The sequence below is a fragment of the Macaca mulatta genome, chromosome 5 (genome assembly GCF_049350105.2).
Source record: "Macaca mulatta isolate MMU2019108-1 chromosome 5, T2T-MMU8v2.0, whole genome shotgun sequence".
In the NCBI taxonomy this organism is placed as follows: domain Eukaryota; kingdom Metazoa; phylum Chordata; class Mammalia; order Primates; family Cercopithecidae; genus Macaca; species Macaca mulatta.
Genome location: NC_133410.1, coordinates 54,957,160 through 54,980,829, shown reverse-complemented (window position 1 = coordinate 54,980,829; position 23,670 = coordinate 54,957,160). Strand labels below are relative to the sequence as shown.

At 35.5% G+C, this 23,670-nt stretch overlaps 1 protein-coding gene across 2 annotated transcripts in view; it reads left to right on the top strand.

Moving 5' to 3' along the window:
• The window catches only part of BMP2K (BMP2 inducible kinase), a 143,370-nt gene that overhangs the window by 86,383 nt on the left and 33,317 nt on the right, over positions 1-23,670 (top strand). For both annotated transcript variants that reach the window (XM_028848477.2, XM_028848476.2), the window contains exons 9-14: positions 510-589; positions 4,679-4,842; positions 11,413-11,645; positions 12,695-12,793; positions 13,446-13,630; positions 19,562-19,719. In XM_028848477.2, coding sequence (XP_028704310.2) covers positions 510-589; positions 4,679-4,842; positions 11,413-11,645; positions 12,695-12,793; positions 13,446-13,630; positions 19,562-19,719 — 919 coding nt within the window. The remainder of the gene's footprint in view (positions 1-509; positions 590-4,678; positions 4,843-11,412; positions 11,646-12,694; positions 12,794-13,445; positions 13,631-19,561; positions 19,720-23,670) is intronic.

Sequence of the window (23,670 nt, the reverse complement as noted above, 5' to 3'; positions counted from 1 at the left end):
CATTCGACGTTTACTCAGCAAGTATTTATTGAGTACCTACAATGAACTAAACATTGAGTATAAACAAATGAACAAGGCCTTCCGCCCTGATTTTCCAGGCCTTACATTGAGTGTCTTGAAAATTATCTGTAGTATGTAGAAACAACACTTGATGCTTATCCTTGGTGTTTGTTGCTTTTTCCAAAATGCAAAATAATCATTGATTTACAAGTGTAATATAATCTTTCTTTTTACTCGAGATTTACCCACTTATAAATGGACACAATGGTGTTCTTCTGCTTATTTTCCAAGGTTTCTGTGGCACATGAATATGAAATTGACATTTGTGTAACATGTAGTGATATTTGCAGATTAGATCTGGTGAATATATGTGAACAATTTATAGGTATCTGATATGATAGTAATATCGTCTCATAGTACTTTTAAAGTTCAATAATATATCCATAGCTTACAAAAACTTTCTGCAATTAAAAAACTAAAATGAGAAGTTTTATTTTTTTCCTTCCAAGAATTCTTCTATTCCTTCAGCTCTTCCTGAACCGATGACTGCTAGTGAAGCAGCTGCTAGGAAAAGCCAAATAAAAGCCAGGTAGGCAAAACTATGCTAAAATTGAAAAGGCATTAAAAAAAATGATAGGTTTTGTTTTTACTCCTAGCAAGTATAATTGATTAAATATCATCTTCATCCACAAAAGATGTTGTGTTGCTTATTGTATGTGGTATAATTGAGATAGCAAATACAAAATAAGCTTTTAAAAATACTAGATAAAGAGTTTGGCATCATCTCACTGGAACTGTTCACTCAATGACAAGTGATTGTTTGATGATGTTAGAGTGGGTCTTTTTTTTGGACAGGGGTTGTCATTTTCATCACACAGCAACTCTAATTTAGGAAATACTGTGTTTTCAGTTTATAAATACCATGTTTATTTTTTAAATTTAAGGAAAGAAAAAATAGCTCTTACAGGCAACTAGAATATATAGAATATGTATGTACTTTGTAGAATTTGTAATGAGTGGTTATAACTATAATACTTTTTAGGGCTGGTAAATATGTTTTCAATCTTATTTTTCAGCGTATTTATTGTATTATTAATAATAAGTTTGAACTATATTATGTAGGTTAAGACTGAATCTGTTAATGACTGATTTTTACCCCCCTCACACTTTTTTGAATTTAAAAGTTAATAAGCAGGATTGTATCTTAGATTATCAGACAGGTATAATATTATATTTGGGGAGATTTCTTGGTCACAGCAATTTTGTATTGTATGTTATTTATGCAAAGTTTGTTTACCCAATACAAAAATATATTTGTTCATATGCTTTTTATATGCAAGATATAGACAATTGAAACACAAAGGAAAAAAAGCAGTTTTTATTTCCAAGGAGTTCACATTCTAATTGACAAGTAAACAATTACAACCTGATAGATACTAGGCTACTTTGAGAATGTGGAGGAAGGGAAAGACTGGGAACAGAGAAAACAGGAGCACATACAGAATGCTTTCCCTGCGGGTGGGAGTTGCTGCACTCCTCCTTGAATGGTGAATAGTCAATCACCTGGAAGGGTGGGGAGTGAAATTATAGCAGGCAGGCAGTTTAGGCAAGAATGACCCTTGTGAAACTACAAGACTAGGACAAAGGGGGACATATACAGGAGGTAGATAAATGCCCGTCATGAACAACTTTGTTTATATATCATGCTGAGAAATTTGGACTTTGGCCTATAGGTCAGTTAATTTTCAACCTTCTAGTCAGTTCTACTCTTTGAGACTTGGTTGTGACATGTGTTGTAAATGATCTGTTACTTATAAATGTTAAAATTTCATTTGTGAATGACTTATTTTCAAAAATGGTGTTACTCTAAAAATATCTTCATTCACTTGAATTTCAAAATGTTCTTTTGAGAAGAGACGAAGGTATAAGGTTATATCTAACCTGCAGGAATTCAGCTTGACCAACAATGGATCTTATCTATGACGTAGCTTTAAGTAGCATCCACTGTTATAGTTGAGTGGCAATTAGGAATTATTGTAGGATTTGTCAGTTGAATTTTATTGTGACTTCTGTATTTTAAAATAATTAGTAAATAAATCTTTGAGAAAGTAGGTGCAGATTTTTTTTAAAAAGCGTAAGTCAGCTGAACAAGAATGATGATTTGGTTTTCTTTTCACCCTAATGCAAGTTATAGCTATGGAGTTACAAGACAGTGAAATAGTACTATTAAAATTCACAGTGCTTATTTATAGTATGTTAAATCTGAACATTATGTATATTAAAAAATAAGGTTGATTGGTACTTACTGGTTAATATAAATTTAGTCTATGAATATTAGTGAAAACTTGAAAAAATCTTAATGTATACAAAGCTTAATATTAAAAAATTTAGTTTTTTTCATGTAAAGAGCATATTTTGGGAGGAGAAATCATTTACTAGCAGTTTCATTACTTGTTTTCAAAAAGCACCTGTGGGTTTTTCAGCTGCCTTCAATCTGTGGTACTCTTTGCCTTCTTAAAAGGTCGCTCTCATCTCCCTGAACTTTGCATCTGCTCTTGGTATGGCTTAAGATGTGAAATTTATCTGACATGTCTTAAATATGGAGACACTGAGAATCACTGGCCTGGCAGATGGAAACATTGAAGGATTTTAAGCAGGAGAGTGTGAGTCTGAGTTTTAGAAAACTACAATGATTTTGTTCAGGTGATGGCGAGGAGAAAGAAGGGAAGCAGAAAAACAGCTCCGTGACTGTTGTAATAGTGAAAATGAGACTATGCGGCAGTATTGATGCAATAATTACTGTTTTTAACTTCAGTCAATTTTGTATCTCCCTATGCCAATCTGCCCAGGCATTTTCTTCCCATTCCTTCCCATAGAATACCTGGTTTCTCTGTCACTGCCTAATGAAATCAAACTTATTCAGAAAATTTTAAACCCCAGTTTCTACCTGAAGCCTTCTGTAGCCAGATTAGGTTAAAAGTACAATTACATCTCCATAAACTCTTGACAGCACTAGCTTGGCACTGATGATTTTTACTATCTTATATTTATTACATTTCCACTAACATGTGCCCTGTCTTCCTAGGTATACTGTAAATTCTTTGAGGACAGGGTGTTGTGCAGTGTTTTGCTGGATATCAGTAAATGTACAATACATATTAGCACTTTGGTAAAACAGGAGATGTCAGAGTGAACAAAGTATACAGACTTTTAATATGCTTCTTAGGGCTTTTGCTATGCCTACGTGTGTTGTGAATCTCTAAAGAGGGTTTAGATCAGCAACAAGGCAATGTCAGGTCTGGCCTGTCCTAGCCACTTAATACAGAAGGGATAGTTAAACAGAGAGATTGTGTACAATATTTCCCCCAAATTACTTGGGGAGTATAGCATTGGTTGTAATGGCACATCAATAATTCAATGTCAGTAAATACTTGATTATCATTAAAACAAGATATAATTGATTTTTTATATATATATACCGATTATATGTATATATACAGATGTACAGTGTGTATATATATCTGTGTGTGTGTATATATATATTTTTATATATATATATATATTTGGCCTAATAGTTCAATTTTCATGTCTTTTACCATCCCCATCCCATCTAGAGCATTAGTATTATTTTCAGAAAACAGCATACATGTAATTCTAAGATCTTTTGATTCTGTGTCACGTTTTTTTTGTTCCTCTTGGAAAGAGTTGTTAGTAGGGTTCCCTCTTGTGGTACATACAGATACTGGGAAATAACTGGATCTGTGCACTTGTTGATAGATGCAAATGCAGCAGATGTGTGCTTCATAAATCATATGTATGTAAAAATTTAAGTATTCACTTGAAAATGTGTAAGGGGATTTAATAAAGATATTTTATTGTGAATCCTGTTGGAAAGTGAACATATGGTTCTATTAACAAGTATTTGAATTTTTGTACTTAATTTATAGAAAGCAAGCATGTTGATAAATATATATTTTACCTTTTTTTTGTTTGTTTGTTTAAAAAAAAGCAATGTCGGTGTCTTCTCACATTATATTTATGGTCTCTTGATTTCAAAACTGTGTTTACTGCTTAACTACCCACATCTGGGGCCTAAACTAAGTCCTAGTGGGATAAATTTTATATGCTTTCCATTCTGTGTTCTGAGTAAAGCAAAGTTAAAGATTCAATAAGTTGAATGTGAGCAGGTGGCACCTGTTAAAAGTTTTGGCTTATTTTGTTTAACATGCCCTAGGCCACAGTCTTTTCTTTTTTTATGCCTTGGAGTCCAAGCAAAGGGAGATTATTCCTTGTTGTTTCTTATTTTTATTTCCCTGACAAGTTCAGAGAGTGGCTCCCAGTTTTGTCCAAAACCTTATGAAAAGGTTTCTGTTTATTTCTTTTCAGTATCATTTCATCTCCTTAAGAGCAATTTCTGGGACTATGTTCTTTTTCTGCTGGTTTTGATAGCAGACTATGAATGGTTGTGTACTGTTTTAAGGAAAATTGTTAGTTTTATTTGTTTTTCTATCTTTATTAAACATTTGATACTTGAAAATGAGCCTTAGGAGAAAGATGAGGACTAACGTGATTATCAGTAATAGTTAAAATGCATCTGTTGAGTTGGATGCTTTATAGAATAAATAGTAAATTAGAAATAATCCCAATATTTAGAATGAAATATATTCTTCTGTTGTAGAATAACAGATACCATTGGACCAACAGAAACCTCAATTGCACCAAGACAAAGACCAAAGGCCAACTCTACTACTACTGCCACTCCCAGTGTGCTGACCATTCAAAGTTCAGCAACACCTGTTAAAGTCCTTGCTCCTGGTGAATTCGGTAACCATAGACCAAAAGGTAATAGAGCCCTGCCAATCTCATCCTCTTAAAGGTTAATGTGAATAAACCTTTTATGGTTTGATTTCCTGACCTCAGGTGATCCTTAATATTGTAAAGCGGATAACATAATGCTTTCAGAAACTTTCTACTGATGTCTACTAAATTCGGTTGGTTTCTCAACAATTCAGTTGTTGTAGGCAAAGGGAGTTACTGGCAATATGAAAGTATGGTACAAAAAACTCACAATTTGCTTTGATACTATAAATACAAACTCTTATCCCTAGAATCATCAAGTAGTAGGGTTTGAGGTTGGGAATAAAGTTCAAAGGTATGGAAAAAATCTATGTTATATGAGAAAGAAAGAAAGTTGAAACACTAGTCTTACAAAGTTATATGTCTTTGCATTGCACCTAAAGTCTTGGTGAGGGACTATCTTGAACCATCGCTATGGACATTACAACATAAAAACTTACCTGATTTTGAGAAAAATTTACTTATCTAAAGTATCTTCTAAGCATGATGGTACAGCGTGGTACTTTAAAAAAATTTTTTTCCCCCAAAGAAATATCCCTAACATTAGAGTAAACTTATTTTCTCAAGGATCTGGGGTATAACCTGAAGACTCACCTTAAAGAAATCCTGTTTTGCACTTTATTTCATGATCAATCTGTCGTGTTTTAATGTTAAAATGTTTTTAATGGGATACCCTAATGGTTAAGAGCCTACATTTTGAGTCTCACGGACCTGATTTGAGTCCTATTTCTCCCATTTTTAAATATAGCTTCTAAAAGTACTAGTACCTATCTTAATAGGATTATTGGGAAGATTAAATGGCTGTTTAATATGATACCTGATACATGATATGCCTTTGATAAATGTTAACTGTTAACTACTGTTATCAAGTAAAGTATATGTTCAGGAAAGGTAATGTTTATTTTTATTTTTTATTTTTATTTTTTGACACTCTTTTCCCCCGGGCTGGAGTGCAATGGCACCATCTCAGCTCACTGCAACCTCCCACCTCCCGGGTTCAAGCAATTCTCCTGCCTCAGCCTCACAAGCAGCTGGGATTACAGGCACCTGCTACCATGCCCAGCTAATTTTTGTATTTTTAGTAGAGATGGGGTTTCACCATGTTGACCAGGCTGGTCTCGAACTCCTGACCTCAGGTGATCCGCCCACCTCGGCCTCCGAAAGTGCTGGGATTACAGGCGTGAGCCACCGCACCCGACCTGTTTGTTTATTTACTATTTGTTTATTTTTGAGACAGGGTTTTACTCTGTCACCCAGGCTGGAATGCAGTGGCACTCCATGATCATGCTACTGCATTTGTGCCTCCCAGGCTCAAGCGTTCCTCCCACCTCAGCCTCTTGAGTAGCTAGGACTATTGGTGTAGGCCACCATGCCTGCTAATTTTTTAGTTTTTTTTTCATAGATTTAGAATTGGGTCTCCCTATGCTTCCTATGTTTCCCAGGCTAGTCTTGAACTTCTGGGCTCAAGCAGTCCTCCCATCTTGGCCTCCCAAAGTGCTAGGATTAAAGGCGTGAGCCACTGCACCCATCCTGTTTTATCTGGCATATTGCTATGTACTTCTTTGGTAAACAAGTACAATAATTGGAGGAGTATTCCATGGAAAAGGGAAAACAGTGTGAATTTGAAATCATTTGTATTTAATTCCTATTTCATCATTTCTTAACCCCACTGTTCTCTTATGTAAAATGGAATAACAACTACTTTTCCTGTTATGAGGAGTAAATAAGGTGTGATATCTATGAAAATTTTGTCTCATAGTAAACATTCAATGTTAGTTTGTCTTTTTTATAGCTTTTTGGGTTGGAGGCCCTATCAGTCTTATTTATCATGCATTAGTGTCCCCCAGTCAGAGAACGCTAGAAACACACTTGTTGTTGAACAAGTTATGTTTATTACTCCTAAACTATTCAGATCTGTGGGGTGTCTCAGGAAGACGGTGCTTGAAAAGACATATTAAAGGATTTGGGCTTGTTTGGGGTAATTTTGGAGAGGCTATAAGGAAGTGGGAGGCCAGACATGCTGACTCATGCCTGTAATCCCAGCACTTTGGGAGGCCGAGGTGGGAGGATCACTTGAGGCCAGGAGTTTGAGACCAGCTTGGGGAACATAGTGAGACCCCATCTCTACAAAAAATAAAGAATTAGCTAGGCAGGGTGGTTCATTCCTGTTCCAGCAACTCAGGAGGCTGAGGTAGAATGATCACTTGAGCCCAGGGATTCAAAGGTAGAGTAAGCTGTGATCGCACCATTGCAGCCTGGGTGACAAGGCAAGACCTTATCTTAAAAAAAAAAAAAAAAAAGGAAGAAAGGAAGTAGGCTTTGCTCTGTATTGGATACTGTCAAGAAGAGGGCATATGAAGCTGGGTGCAGTGGCTCACGTTTGTAATCCCAGCACTTTGGGAGGCCAAGGCAGGTCGGATTGCTTGAGGCCAGGAGTTCAAGACCAGCCTGAGCAATGGCTTGGTGGTGCTCACCTGTAGTCCCAGCTACTCCGGAGGCTGAGGTGCGGAGGATCCCTTGGACCCAGTAGGTGGAGATTGCAGTGAGCCAAGATTGCACTGCTGCACACCAGCCTGGGCAACAGAATGAGACTCTATGTCAAAAAAAAAAAAAGAAACAGTGTTATGATATGTTTAGGTTTCTTAATATAAATTTTGTCTAGAAGGAAGGAAGCTAAAGCCTCAGTAGCTAAACATGTTGAGACATTTTTGGGGTTTGGACAATGTTCATGGTTTTGTTGCTGTTCAGACATGATTTTGGAGTGGTCTTGTTTTGATCCATCACAATCATAGTGGCCTTGTCTAATGTTGTATGAGATTATTCAACAGGAGAGCACCAAGACTTAGCTGTGATTGCCAGGCCTACTCCTGATGTCAGGGGCCATGTTTCTCTTTCTTACATGCTTTCAGCTTAAGTTGGAAAAATGTTCCTCTTTTTCCCCCGATAAGTGCATTTTTTTTTTAACATTTCTTTACCCTTTAAAAAGAATACAAAAATTAACATGTGAGTATTGTATTTTAAAATATTCGGATTATACAGTAGTATTCAGTGAAAATGTGAACATCTCCCTCCATTTTCTTCCCAGAGTTAACCAGCAGTGTTTAATGTTCATCTTCCCAGTCCTTTTTTATGTTTTTACATGTATATATACAGATATAAATAATTCATGTTGTATTTAAAATAAATGGAGGCCGGACATAATGGCTCACTGCCTGTAATCCCAACAGTCTGGGAGGCCGAGGTGGGTGGATCACTTGAGGCCAGGAGTTCAAGACCAGCCTGGCCAACATGGCAAAACCCCATCTCTACTAAAAATACAAAAATTATCCGGGCGTGGTGGCACATGCCTGTAATCCCAGCTACTTGGGAGGCTGACACACAAGAATCACTTGCGCCCAGGAGGCGGAGATTGCAGTGAGCCGAGATCATGCCACTGCACTCCAGGCTGGGCAACAGAGCAAGACTCTGTCTCAAAAATAGTAAGTAAATAAAATAAAATAAAATAAAATAAAAGGAGTCATACTGTACATACATATTAGTTCGTTTTCTTGCTGCTGATAAAGACATTCCAGAAACTGGGAACAAAAAGAGGTTTAATTGGACTTGCAGTTCCACATGGCTGGGGAGGCCTCAGAATCATGGTGAGTGGTGAAAGGCACTTACATGGTGGCAGCAAGAGAAAATGAGGAAGAAGCAAAAGCAGAAACCCCTGATAAACCCATCAGATATCATGAGACTTATTCACTATCACGAGAAAAACTGGCCCCCATGATTCAGTTACCTCCCCTTGGGTCCGTCCTACAATGTGGGAATTCTGTGAGATACAATTCAAGTTGTGATTTGGGTGGGGACAAGGCCAAACCATATCATTCCACCCCTGACCCCTCCAAATCTCGTGTCCTCACATTCCTTTTTTTTTTTTTTTTTTTTTTTTTTTTTTGAGACGGAGTCTCACTCTGTAGCCCAGGCTGGAGTGCAGTGGCCGGATCTCAGCTCACTGCAAGCTCCGCCTCCCGGGTTCACGCCATTCTCTGGCCTCAGCCTCCCGAGTAGCTGGGACTACAGGCGCCCGCCACCTCGCCCGGCTAGTTTTTTGTATTTCTTAGTAGAGACGGGGTTTCACCGTGTTAGCCAGGATGGTCTCGATCTCCTGACATCGTGATCCACCCGTCTCAGCCTCCCAAAGTGCTGGGATTACAGGCTTGAGCCACTGCACCCGGCCAGTGTCCTCACATTTCAAAACCAATCATGCCTTCCCAACAGTCCCCCAAAGTCATAACTCATTTCAGCATTAACCCAAAAGTCCACAGTCCAAGGTCTCATCTGAGATGAGGCAAGTCCCTTCCACCTATGAGCCTGTAAAATCAAAAGCAAGCTAATTACTTCATAGATACAATGCGGATACAGGTATTGGGTAAATACAGCCATTCCAAACGGGAGAAATTGGCCGAAACAAAGGGGTTACGGAGCCCATACAAGTCTGACATCCTGTGGGGTGGTCACATTTAAAAGCTCCAGAATGATCTCCTTTGACTCCAGGTCTCACATCCAGGACATGCTGATGCAAAAGGTGGATTCCCATGATCTTGGGCAGCTCCGCCTCTGTGGCTTTGCAGGGTACAGCGTCTCTCCCGGCTGCTTTCATGGGCTGACTGTTGAGTGTCTGCAGCTTTTTCAGGCGCATGGTGCAAGCTGTAGGTGGATCTACCATTCTGGGTCTGAAGGATGGTGGCCCTCTTCTCACAACTACACTAGGCAGTGTCCCAGTAGGGATTATGGGGACTCTGACCCCACATTTCCCTTCTGTACTGCCCTAGCAGAGGTTCCCTATAAGGGCCCTACCCCTGCAGCAAACTTTTGCTTGCACATCCAGGCATTTCCATATATCTTCTGAAATCTAGACTGAGGTTCCCAAACCTCAAGTCTTGACTTCTGTGCACCCACAGGCTCAACACCAAAGGGAAGCTGCTAAAAGGGTTGGGGCTTCCACTCTCTGAAGCCACAGCCTGAGCTCTACGTTGGCCCCTTTGTTATTTCTTTTTTAACCTATAAGTTACTTAGGTTGTTATTAAAGTTACTTATTATAAAGTTATTAAAGTTACTTACTGTTATTAAATTTTCAAGGAGATAAAAGATACTAAAGGCTGGAAGGATAGGGGAAGTGAGGGGTAGGGAGGGATTTACTAAAGGATATAAAATTTTAGCTAGATAGGAAGAATAAATCCTAGTATTCTCTACCACTTAGAATGACTAGTTAACAATATTTTGTATAATTTCAAATAGGTAGAAAGAGAATGTTGAGTGTTCCTAACACACAAAAAAAGACGATGCTTGCAATGATGGTTTTGCTAATTACCCTGATCTGATCACTTTGCAAAATATGTATTAAAACATCAATATATACCCCCATGAATATGTACACTTATTATTTGTCAATTAAAAAAAATTTCAAGGTGAATGATTTTTGAGTAGTTATTTTAATACTCTTTCACCTGGAAAGAAATACACTTAAAAGGCTAATGATGGTTGTATCTGTGTGGTGGATTTGTGATTCTCATTTTTTAACTTACATTTTTATAAGTATTTTCAAGGATAGTTAAAATGAACATGCATTTCCTTATAAGTAGAAAAGTTAGAAATAGTTATAAAACTATGTTCATAAAGCTGTTGTACTTAGGTCTGAGGAAATTTGAGGATACTAACACGGATGAAAAAAGAACCCTTGTCTCCCTCCTTGCACTCTCTCCCCACTCTTTCTATCCTCTAGGATTGAACAGTTGCATTTGAATGTAGGGTAAGTTAGAGGAGAATATAGAAATTATAGTGTGTTAGTGTATTGCATTAAGTGTATATCTTACTTTTTAGTTAATGTTTAAAGTTTATATATAGGATTTGCCTAGGGCATAATTTATGGAGCTTATAAATAAATATCCGTTTAGGAGACAGTGTTAATAGATTCATTACAGTGAGCATTTATTAATCATCTTTTGTATAAAAGGTTTTTTGGGACTCTTAACAGATGAGTAAGTCATCATCTTTTCACTCAGGGTCCCTGGCTAGGAAATAGCCATTTAAGTCATTAATATGTGCAAGACAGACTAAAATGGAATAAACTGAGTGGAAGTGCTAGTTGAAGGAACAAGGAAGAGAGATTTGAGCTAAACTTTAAAGAATAAGAATTTCAGTAGGTGGAAAATGGCATTCTAGACTGAGAATTATTTTGGTAATGATACATACTCATGATAGTACATGATATAGTTGAACAGTGTAGAACAAACTAACATGGATATTGTGTTCATGGAGAGCTGAAGCATGAAACATGAAGTGTTTCTAAGATGTTGACTTGTTCAAAGTTGTAGATGACAAAATTAAGCTTCTTCGGTACTTATAATTAAAGTAAATCCCTATAAACTCTATGCATATGGAAGTTTCTGTATTATAAATAAGGATATAAATGCCTTAGTTAAATTACTATTGAAATGAGCATGTTGAAATCCAGCTTTTTAATTGAAATCATTAGTATGGTAATGTAAGTGTTTGGGACCTTGTCTCTAGGGGCACTAAGACCTGGAAATGGCCCTGAAATTTTATTGGGTCAGGGACTTCCTCAGCAACCACCACAGCAGCATAGAGTACTCCAGCAACTACAGCAGGGAGATTGGAGATTACAGCAACTCCATTTACAGCATCGTCATCCTCACCAGCAGCAGCAGCAACAGCAACAGCAGCAGCAGCAGCAGCACCACCACCACCACCACCACCTACTTCATGATGCTTATATGCAGCAGGTAATTATTTTGTTTCTTTAGATATGGAAGTAGTGTGAAATTGGTGCAGCAAATTGAGTATCAGTGAATTCCTTTTTGTATCATGGGCGCCTTGAACTCTAGATTTGAGTAAACACTTTCCCCAATTTTCTGATTATGAAATAATATTTAATTTGCAATCAGTGAAATACTTAAGAATACTCTAAAATAGGTTGCATTGTGGCCTTATAAAGAAAAGAATGTTCATCTGAAACATTTAGTATTCACAAATAAGTACTGCAGTTTATAATGAATATTATCTGAGGTTACATTTTGAGTTCACAGACTAATAATGCTATTGTTGGAAAGGTGATATTAGGCTTTGCAGAAGTAACATTGTCTTAGATTTTTGTCACCTCCTGGTTTTGGTTGATAGATCCAGAGTGGAGGGTGGTAAGTAGGTGGTACCATGGGATGCCCAGAGGACACCACTGGAGGGGAGATAAAAGGAGAGTGTAAATTTAGTGTAATGGATCTTGGTTAGAAGTCACTTCTTGTGTCTTTATCTTCTAGGAAAAGGTGGTAAATGTGTTTTGGTAACTTTCTTCTAAACATTCTTAAATTGTGCTACAAGTGGTTTTAATTGAATCTCTGTTATGTTTGTTGATAATTTTGAAACTAGTTCTGGATCAGAGAATTGCTTCAGAGAATAATTTGCTCCTTTTTTTTTTTTTTTTTTTTTTTTTTAATAGCAACCACTGTATTAGTGACTTTTTCTTAAATATTTAAAAGAGGATTTTTGATTCTGGCCAAATGAGCCTACCTTCAAAACTTTTTAAAAAGGTTTATTTCATCTTGCTGTGGTTTTCTAGTAATAGAGCTGTTCCTGCAGATGATTGGTTTTAGGTTTCTGATGATAAGCATATTTATTAATAAATTATAGTAATTTAGAGTGTAACTATTTTGTGTTGATGTTTGGACTGCTGATTTCTCAAATCATTATTATGGTAAGATCAATACTTTGAAAAAGGGCTCTGACACAAAAAAGGCATGAATAACATTTATTAATTTGTTTGATTTTCTCATTGTAGTATCAACATGCAACACAGCAGCAACAGATGCTTCAGCAACAGTTTTTAATGCATTCGGTATATCAACCACAACCTTCTGCATCACAGTATCCAACAATGGTAACTTAAATAATTTCTAGAGATTTCTCTTAGTATACATTATGGTGTTGGAATTCACAGTATGAATCATATTATGCAGAATTTAATAATTCAAAATCAAGTTAATTGACATGTATCAAAGCCAGTCATATATTCTCAAACAACTTTAAATTGCACTGAACTATGGCACATAAATATGGCACATAGTAATTGACTGATAACATACTTCTCTTATTGTGTAAGGGAAATGATGTCTTACCTATAGTCTTTTGTCACATGTCTCTTTCATTCAGCAAATATCTATTGAGTAAAAAAATGAAACCCAAATGGAGAGTGTATTTGCTTCAGAGAATAATTTGACTTTTTTTTTTTTTTTTTTTTTTTTTTTTTACAGCAACCACTGTATTAGTGACTTTAAGCTACTCTTTTTCTTGAAATATTTAAAAGAGGATTTTTGATTCTGGCCAAGTGAGCCTACCTTCACAACTTTTTAAAAAGGTTTATTTCATCTTGCTGTAGTTTTCCAGTAGTAGAGCTGCTCCTGCAGGTGATTGTTTTTTAGGTTTCTGATTTTGTCACCAATGTGAAAGGAAGGAACATAGTAAATAGATGCAGTGCTGACAGTGCTTTAGGACTGGAGCATTGTTTTGTATAATATCATTTCTTTTTTCAGATGCAGCAGTATCAGCAGGCTTTCTTTCAACAGCAGATGCTAGCTCAACATCAGCCGTCTCAACAGCAGGCATCACCTGAATATCTTACCTCCCCTCAAGAGTTCTCACCAGCCTTAGTTTCCTACACTTCATCACTTCCAGCTCAGGTTGGAACCATAATGGACTCCTCCTATAGTGCCAATAGGCAAGTATTTTTCCAGTGAAAGCAAAGGAAATTATTGTGGAAGTGGAAGTCATTGTTGAATCGTCGGTCATTAAGTTCTCTTAAATTAATTTGGACTTATTTTTTCTGTAGAGCCACCCATTCTCTCTTCCTAGTCTTGTCTTCTGGTCCTTTCGCATCCCCATCCTTCCATTTCCTTAGTTAATTCTGCTTACTGTTATTTGTAGGTAAGGCGTAGCAACATCTAATAGCATTTAGGGCTAAGGATATTATTGGCTTGTGTGTATAGGCATTTTTTGTAATGTAAGTATAAACAACACCCTAACAAGTGACTTTAGCAGTTAAAAATAAATCCTCATAGACTTTTTCTATTTACATGTTATTACCTTTGATTAATTTTACTGTTTACTCATAAAGGTTGTATAATTTAATTTAAATAGGTATAAACATTTTTACATATATATATTTTAAGATGATATATAGTAAACATACTGTTACTATAACAGTTGGGAATAGTATATTTTGGCTATTTAGATATATTGGTTAGGTGAGTTATAAATTAAAGAACTTTGGTACAAATTTTCTTTTACATATAAAATGGCAGGTGCTTTGGCATCTTGTAGTTAAGAATCATCATGAATGCCTCCTAATGTTTTTAGATACTTAGGAGGTAGGAGCTGTTAGACTTTTGTTACAGGAACACTGAAGAAGTTCTCATACAATGCTATTTAAGGATTTGAAACAATAGCTGAGAAAAGGTGTCTATAAGCTTTGGCTCAGAGTTGAGCAGGAGAAACAGCAGCATCAGTAGCATACTTGTACACTGCATCTCAAGAGAGAGCTAAAGTATGCAGTTTGCTATAGAATGCCTCCCAACCTCTGTGTGTGTGCGCGCACGTGCGTGTGTGTGCATGTGTGCACACATGCATCAGGGACAGATGGTGGGGCGGGTATGGTAGGGAGGAAGACAGAAACATGAACTGATTTCTTGAACTTCTTTTCTAAAGTAAGAATTGGGGTGGAGGAATTAGGACAGTTTTGTCTAGGGAGAAAGCAGAGTATATGGTTAAAGGCCAGTTTAAATGTCCAGCTCAGGCAGGGTGCGGTGGCTCATGCCTGTAATCCCAGCACTTTGGGAGGCCAAGGCAGGTGGATCGCGAGGTCAGGAGATCAAGACCATCCTAGCCAATATGGTGAAACCCTGTCTCTACTGAAAATACAAAAATTAGCTGGGTGTGGTTGTGTGCGCCTGTAATCCCAACTACTTGGGAGGCTGAGGCAGGAGAATGGCTTGAACTTGGGGGTTGGAGATTGCAGTGAGCTGAGATCATGCCACTGCACTCCAGCCTGGTGAATCCATCTCACAAAAACAAACAAACAAACAAACAAACAAAACCTTCAGATCAGTATTTGCCAAACTCGTTGTCATTTATCTACTCTAGTTAAAGTGTTTTGCTTTATTCATGTAGTGCTTTTTTTCTTTAATAATTAGGAACATTATTGTGTATAATAAAATTAAAACATACATTTTAAACAAATAAGATCCACTAAAATATAAAGTACGAAATGTAAATTGTAATCTAATAAATTTGCTAAGTCCGCTAGTGATAAGAATGGAATAATTTTCCTCATTAAAAATCGGATATTCTGCTTGATGATTGCTTAGTTTAAGATACCGATGAGTCTATTGTATTAATTAGATGATTGCTTTTTTCCACTTTTGAAGCTAACTAGCATAAAAAAAAGTCAAATCTAGTGTATTTAGTTGGAAAGTAGAAAAGATATTAAACTGTCTTCTCTGACATAGCATAGGTATTGTGTATACTTCATATTGTAAAAGTCTGTCAGCTCCTGGAAGCAAAGTTATGTCACTGATGAGAATGGGATGATGAATTGGAAATCTGTCTAAACTTCTGATTAGTTACAAAGAAAGTTGGATATCCAGGGATTTGAGGCATACACTGGCATGCAAGGTGCTGATACCTGTAATGTATATTAATTACTGTAGCACGGCTTGCTTTGTTCTCATTTGTAGTGATGCTATTCGACAAATCACAGGTTTGATACATTAGATACTTTTATTTTAATTTCTGTGTAACTATTAAAAAATAAGTTATCACAAAAATCATCTTGCATTCCCCAGGTTAGGAAATATTGGGTTGCATATCTGGGAAAGTGCATAAGACTTGTTTTACTCCACTCCTATGAAATTATGTATTTAAGGATATGGTAGAAAAAATTATACACTCAGCCACTAAAGGTCAGAAATGTGGAACTTCATGTGTGAACATTGCTCCAGCCACACTTAGTACGTCAGTGCTACTGCATTAATATTATTATACCTATTTAACATCAGATTGTATGTTGAGTGTAATGTCTTCTGTAACAATTTAAAAAGAGCTCTACACTAATGTTCCTGCTTATAACTAAGTCAGTGGAAGAAGAGAATTGGGGTTAAATGTTTGTCTCTAAGTGGGTAAGGGGCTATTTGAGTAGAATATAAGAAACTTAAGTAGTTCCTTAGAGGAAAAGAGTCACTATCTTTGTTGAAATGATTATTTCCTTTTCTTTTCCACTGTCTTTTGCTAAACTTTCTACTCTTCCACCATGTTAATTTATCTTTACTATGAATATCAGAGAGTATTATTGTTTTATATTCCAATAATAGTTAAAATAAACATTTTCTATGCATACGTTATCTTCTTATGATATAATTGCCCTGCTGTATTAGTTATCTGTTGATGCCTAATAAATTATCTCAAAACTTAGTGGTTTAAAACAGCAGTAAACATTTATTATCTTACATACTTTCTTTGGATCAGAAATTTAGGAGTGGCTTAACAGGGTGGTTGTGTCTGGTAAGGCTGGTTCGGCTCTCCTCTGAAGGCTTGGCTGGTGCTAAAGGATGTAATTTACAAGATAGTTTACTCACATGGATTTGGGCAGGAGGCTTCAGTCCCCTGCCACATGGATTTCTCCAAAAGACTGCTTGAGTTTTCTCTTTGGCAAGGCAAAAATTATTTTGAACAAGGAATTATTGATTCTGGTTTCTCCCTCAACAAGTGATCCAAGAGACAGAGCAAGGAGGAATCTGAAATGTCTTTTTAGACCTAGTCTCAGCAGTCATGGGCTGCTGCTTGTGCCATGTTTCATTTGTTAGAATTGGGTCACTAGATCTAGCTCATGTTCAAGGGCAGCGAAATTCAGTTTCACCCTTTGAAGGGAGGAATATCAGATAACTTGTAGACATATTTTAATACCTGTTTAAACTACGTTAAGGTGATACCCTATTGAGTTACAGCCTGCTAATGGGAATCCGTAAATTTATTTTGGGAATAGTAAGAGGGTGATTCATATAGGGAATCAAAGTTCTAAAAGGAATCATTGACAGACAGGAGGGGGAATGCCCACCATCTCTCTCTGAGTTTTACACACTCTGACTTGTTTTTTTTTTTTCCCTTCAATTTTCTGGATAAAAACATATCTGATCTGTGTTTTAAGGACTGAAAATTCTTAGAGATAGTTTTGGAATTAGAGATGGGACTCTGTCACAGGAGGCAGGCTCAGACTGCTTGGCAGTTAATGCATCCAGAATGGATTTTAAACTGAATTGTTTTTAAAATTAAGATAGTAAGTTCTACTTACTAAGCAAGTCTGTCTACTTGTAGGTAACTTACTATGTTTATTTTCATCTATTATATGCTAGCCTTCAGTAAGTATTTAAGTATCCTATTCTTGGCTTAGATATACTGAAGGGGCTTGGACCAAGGGATTAAATGGATGACTTTTGCCTTTTTCTTTCTCTTCTAAGACCTGTTTGGTGGCAATGACAATGAGCTCTCAACAGTTAGGTAAATTTAGGGAATCAGTTAAGACTTGCGAAATTGGGATACCACTTTGAACATTAGGATTCTCCCTTCATTACTACTGTTAAGTGGATTTGGATATGAATTATGAAAGGAACTTAATAGCTTTCTTACATTGTCTCATTCTTATGCTATACAGTCATGCATTGCATAACAACGGGGACATGTTCTGAGAAATTGCATCATTAGGCAATTTTATCGTCGTATGAACATCATAGAGTGCATTTACACAAACTTAGATGGTATAGCCTACTACACATCTAGGCTTTATTATATAGCTTATTGCTCTTAGGCTGCAAACCTGTATAGCATGTTATTGTATTTAGTACTATAGGCAATTGTAACAGAATGGTAAGTATTTTTGTATCTAAACATAGAAAAGGTAGAATAAAAATACTGTATAAAGGATAAAAAATGGTACATCTGTATAGGGCACTTACCATGAATGGAGCTTGGAGGACTGAAAGTTTCTCTGGGTGGGTCAATGAGTGAGTCGTGAGTGAATGTGAAGGCCTAGGACATTACTGTACAGTATTATAGACTTGACTTTATAAACACTGCATTCTTAGGACACACTAAATTTATGTAAAATTTTTTCTTCAATAATAAATTAACTTCAGTTTTTTACTTTATAAACTTTAAAAATTTTAAAAATGTTTTGACTCTGGTAGTAACACAAAACACAAACATGTACAACTGTACAAAAGTATTTTCTTTATATTATTCTATAGTTTTTTTCTATTTTAACTTTTCTTTTTAAACTTTTTTGTTGAAAACTAAGACACAAACACATACATTAGTCCTGGCCTAAGGTGTGGATTGTCAATATCACTATCTTCCACCTCCACATCTTGTCTCACTGCAAGTTCTTTAGGGGCAATAACAGGCATGGAGCTGTCATATCCTATGATAACAATACCTTCTCCTGGAATACCTCCTAAAGGACCTGCCTGAGGCTGTTTTACAGTCGACTTCAAATAAAATAAGTAGAAGGAGTATACTTGAAAATAACTCAAAAATATGGTATAGTAAATACATAAAACAGAATACAGTCATTTATTATCAAATATTATGCACTGTACACAATTGTATTGCTATACTTTTATACAACTGGCAGCCCAGTAGGTGTCTTCAAATCAGCATCACCACAAACACATGAATAATCTGTTGTGCTATAGTGTTACAATGGCTACGATATCACTAGGTGATAGGAATTTTTCAGCTCTGTTTTAATCTTACGGAACCACCATTATATATATGGTCCATTGTTGACTGGAAGGTCACTGTGTAGTACATGACTATATTTCCAGGCTGGGTTGCCGGGAGAGGTACACAGAGATTCTCAGGTTAAGAAATCTTTAGATTCTCATCTTCTCTTAAAAGCCTAGAGCCCTGTAAGATAATTTTCATAGAACCAGTGGTCTCAGGCTCCAGACTCTAGATACTTTAAATACTATAAATAATTTATTATATACAAAAATAACCCTCACTTAATTTTAGCTAACTTTTAAAGCAGTCCTAGCAATTCATCTTTTGTTAGTAGCTATATATAGGGAATGCCTTTGTCAAAAGGAAAATTACTGTGGTGTCCCAGCATAACCAAGGCATTTGATCACTGTGTTCAGTAGTGATTTTAGAGTGATACTGTCTGATAGGTGACTGATTTTTTCTTTAAGGCTTATTTCCTATGATAATAACAGTTAATACTTATTCTTATTTTTACTAGATATTGTTCTCTTTGCTTTATGTGTATTAAATTATTTAATCTTCTCAGTAACCCTATGAGGTGGATACTATTACTCCTTTTTACAGATGAAGCTGAGGCAGAGAAGTTAAGGAACTTGCCCAAGGGTATACAGCTAGTGTACCTTAAGTAGGTGATTATGGAGCTAGTATACCTTATGCAGGTGATCTAGATCCCATATGTTCTCTCTCTCCATCTCATGCCTTTGTCTGTCATTCTCTGTCATAAGGAAATTATTTGGTTTTCTAAGTATTTATAAAGTATAAACTAGGGCATTGTGAATTTTTATTAATTTTAATTTTGCTTTCCATCTTCTTTTTTCTTTCTCAATTATTACTATAGGTCAGTTGCTGATAAAGAGGCCATTGCAAATTTCACAAATCAGAAGAACATCAGCAACCCACCTGATATGTCAGGGTGGAATCCTTTTGGAGAGGATAATTTTTCTAAGTTAACTGAAGAGGAACTATTGGACAGAGAATTTGACCTTCTAAGATCAAGTAAGGGACACTTGAAGGCTTATTTTGCTTCACAGTAAAATAACAGCTCTATTATTATTCAGCAAGGCCAAAGACTTTTGAGAATGTATATGGGAAATTCTTTTTGTGCATTTGAGGGCAAAATTCAGGCCATCTTCTTATACTATCAAATTATGTTGTGTGCATTAGAAATCAGTTACCTGATAGTAGCTATTAAACCCAATATTGCTGATAGTATGCTAATATCCTAAAACTTAAATATTGCATATCTATAAATGTTAAATTCAGAATATCTCCAAAACATGGAACATTGATGTTTCAATAAAAAGGGAGACATTATTTGCCTTAGTAATGATTGTGCAACTCTGTTTTTCTGCACACTCAATAGAAAATATTGTGGGTCTGAGATGCCCTTTGAAAATGCCTGAAAGAAAACATGGGCTACTACATTATGTTAATGTTTTGTAATGCCCTTTTAATGAGTGGTGACATAAAAGGGCTGCTTTGTTGTCCTGATATGGCAAAAATTAAATAAATTCTTTTTCACTTTAAATCAGATATCTCAATGTTTTTACTTGTAATCATTGCTTTTCTTTGAACTACCTAATATATGTCAAGCTTCGCCACACATTTTAGAAATGTCCTTTTTTTGAAAGAATGATGCGAGTGTTTTGAGTAGGTCGCAAAATAGGAGCAAAAAGCTCACTTCTAGAGTATGTAGATAATTTTCAGGTTTCTGAGGCTTGTGTGTGTGTGTGTGTGTGTGTATGCAGGTGTGCACACAAAACAAGTGTGTTTTCCCCTTTTGCATGTGAAAAGAAGGTCTTAATAGTCCCTAGTTTATAGTTCCTAGGTACTATTTCATTTAGGTAATTGGCCTTATGAGAATGTTTAATAGATGAAATACTTTGTTCTGAATTGGTATATATTTTATATAAAATTCCTGTAAGAATAGTTGTTTGGGATTTAAATTTGTATTTTACATATTGGTTATATGAGTATGAAAATTGATGATTAAATGCGATATAAAAATATGTTCTGAACTGTTAATAAAGGTTTCTTAATAAAACCAATCATATCTTACTAAAACAATTTTTTTTTAAACCACCACTTTTTTATTTGGCATTTTCCTAGAATTTATGTTGAGTAGGCCCAAAAGCAAGAGTTGTTTTTTTTTTTTGAGACTGAGTTTTGCTCTTGTTGCCCAGGCTGGAGTGCAATGGCACAATCTCGGCTCACTGCAACTTCCGCCTCCTGGGTTCAAGCGATTCTCCTGTCTCAGCCTCCCAAGTAGCTGGGATGACAGGCATGTGCCACCATGCCCGGCGAATTTTGTATTTTTGGTAGAGACAGGATTTCTCCATGTTGGTCAGGCTGGTCTCAAACTCCCGACCTCGGGTGATCTGCCCACCTCAGCCTCCCATAGTGCTGGGATTACAGGTGTGAGCCACCACGCCCAGCTCTTTCAGAGTGATGGAAGAGGTAGACACAGGGTGTAACCAAATCATTATAATTTATAGGACTATATTTAAAGCAAAATATATTAATTTTAATGTGTACTGATCAGGGTTTGCTAAATTAGTATTTTCAACTGCTTAGGTAAAAAATTATTTTTAAAAAATGAATTTATGAAATGAGTATTCACATTATTTTGTATCCTATAAAAATGTGTTATTCTAAGCTTCCTAGAATTTGTAATGACATCAAAGTTAGTTTTATTTACTTAGCATAGGCAAGAGTGACATATGAATATGCCTATATGTATATAACTTCATAAAAATTGTGTTGAGTACGTAAAATTCTTAAGTAGCTATTTTTAAGAATAGCTTAAAACTTCATGATCAGATAATGTGTGAATTTTAAACTTCATGATCAGATAGCAGTTGTAAATTGTGCATGTATCTGTGTGCACATGTGTATGCCAAAGAGAGTTCAGACTTTGCAGTATTAATTATAGAAAGATACTAAGTTCCAAAGGAAAGTGCAGGAGGAATTTTATGGGAAGGTTAGACTTGGAGCAACCTTAGCCCTTTGGAAAAACACATAGATGATCCATGAGCTACTGAAATTATTGTCGCAAGTCTGATGCACTTAATTTGGCAGAAAACATAAATTTTGATCCCTGGCAATGTTACTTAACTAGGTTGTAATTTCAGATAAGTCACTCAACTGCTGTCAGTCTCACTTTCGCATTTGTAAACTGGCGATAGTGGTGCCTATTTCATAGGGTTGTCCAGATAATTAAATGATGCCTTTAAATCTGGGCACTCAATAAATAAATGCCACTTTCCCTTTTCTCACTTTCTGTATAAGCCTTTATATCATGATTTAAGAGGTTTTTGACTTTTAGCCAGCATTTAAAAATTGTATTTAAATTATCAGTTTCTCAGTGGTGATGTAACCGTCAAATTAGTAGGGGCTTTGTGGGCAAACACATCAAAAGCAGAAGTGACAAATGATAGCAAGGAAGTTGATGGAAAAGTGTCTGTTTTTCTCTTAATAATTGATATTCATTGTTCAGTGACTATTTTGGGGTCAATGAACCCACCCTTTTAGGATTCAAAAAAGTGAAATGTCTTTAATAAAGAAGTTTGTAACTACTATAAAGTTGTGTATAAAATATAGTATAGAAAGATTTCCTCTCAGAGTTTAACTTAACTGTAAAATTTAGTCATCTTTAGCACCTCTTTCAGAAGCAATAAGATACCTAATATTTGATCTATTTGATAGAGTTTATATTATATTGATGGGCAAAAGAACTCTTTCAGAACCTTAAGAGTTTATTAGAAGACTAATTGTGCAATGAAAATTGATAGTTGGTCATTATATTAAACTTTATTAAAGTTTAATAACTTTTACTTTTTTGAATTCCGAAATAGTGGGTTCAATAACTCCAAAAATTTGCCCATCAGTATAATATAAATCCTGTCATTTTCCAAAATGAATAAACTATTGATGTAGTTGAAATGCCGTGTAGGATATTTGTACCCTTTTCCTTGACCACAGGTATTAACAATTTTCCAAAGTCTTTTCTAAAATAATTTATATTTGATTTATAAAACAGTTTCCAGTGAGAAACTGAAAGCCTTTATATGGTCCTTAAAAGTAGAGGTATTGCCAGTGTAATGATTATTCAGAATAATACTTTTCCATTTGGGGTTTTATTTTGAAAATGATTCATGGTTATTTGTTTAAAAGCAAAAAAAAAAAGGAAAATAATATGCTGGTTAGGAAATATTTTATGTGTATTATCCAGAAAGTAATTTTCAAATCATAATAGTATTTTGAGATATCAAAATTCTAAAATATTACTAATTGATAACAACGTTGTTTAGTGATCTTTAAGAAAACAGTAGATTCCATATACTAGGCAAAGGGATTTAATATGTAAAATAAACTAGATTCTTCTTGCTTTCACCTTCACTATAAATGAATACCATTTATGGTTCAGAATTGTTTTACCTGTTCTTAATTTTAGTAAGAAGAAAACATTAAATCAAATTTAAGCATTAATAATAAAGCTTGTCTGAATGATATTTTTAAAACTTTAAGTTTGTGTTTTTACTTTTTTGTACCAGAATATCCAGACTAGTATGTAAACTTTAGCAATTTAATTGTCATAATATTTTAGTATCTTAATATTTAATATGACAATTTAACATTGACATAATATTTAATACATTAAACTAATTAGAACACAGATGCTTGCTTTGGGGAATTTATAAACTTATATTTGTGCAAATAGTTCATGAAATATATTTCATTTATTGATGGTGGATTTTTTTCTGCTTAAAATTGGATCAAAATAACTAAAAGGAAAAATAGAAGATAGTAAAGATATTGTGATTGCTTTATAAATTCCACTGAATGTTGTTGTTTCATCTATGAAGCCACAGAATGATAATGGCTTATAAGCATCTGAATCTACAGTTTATTGTAAAATATTAACCCTCATCTTTTTAAGCAAATTCA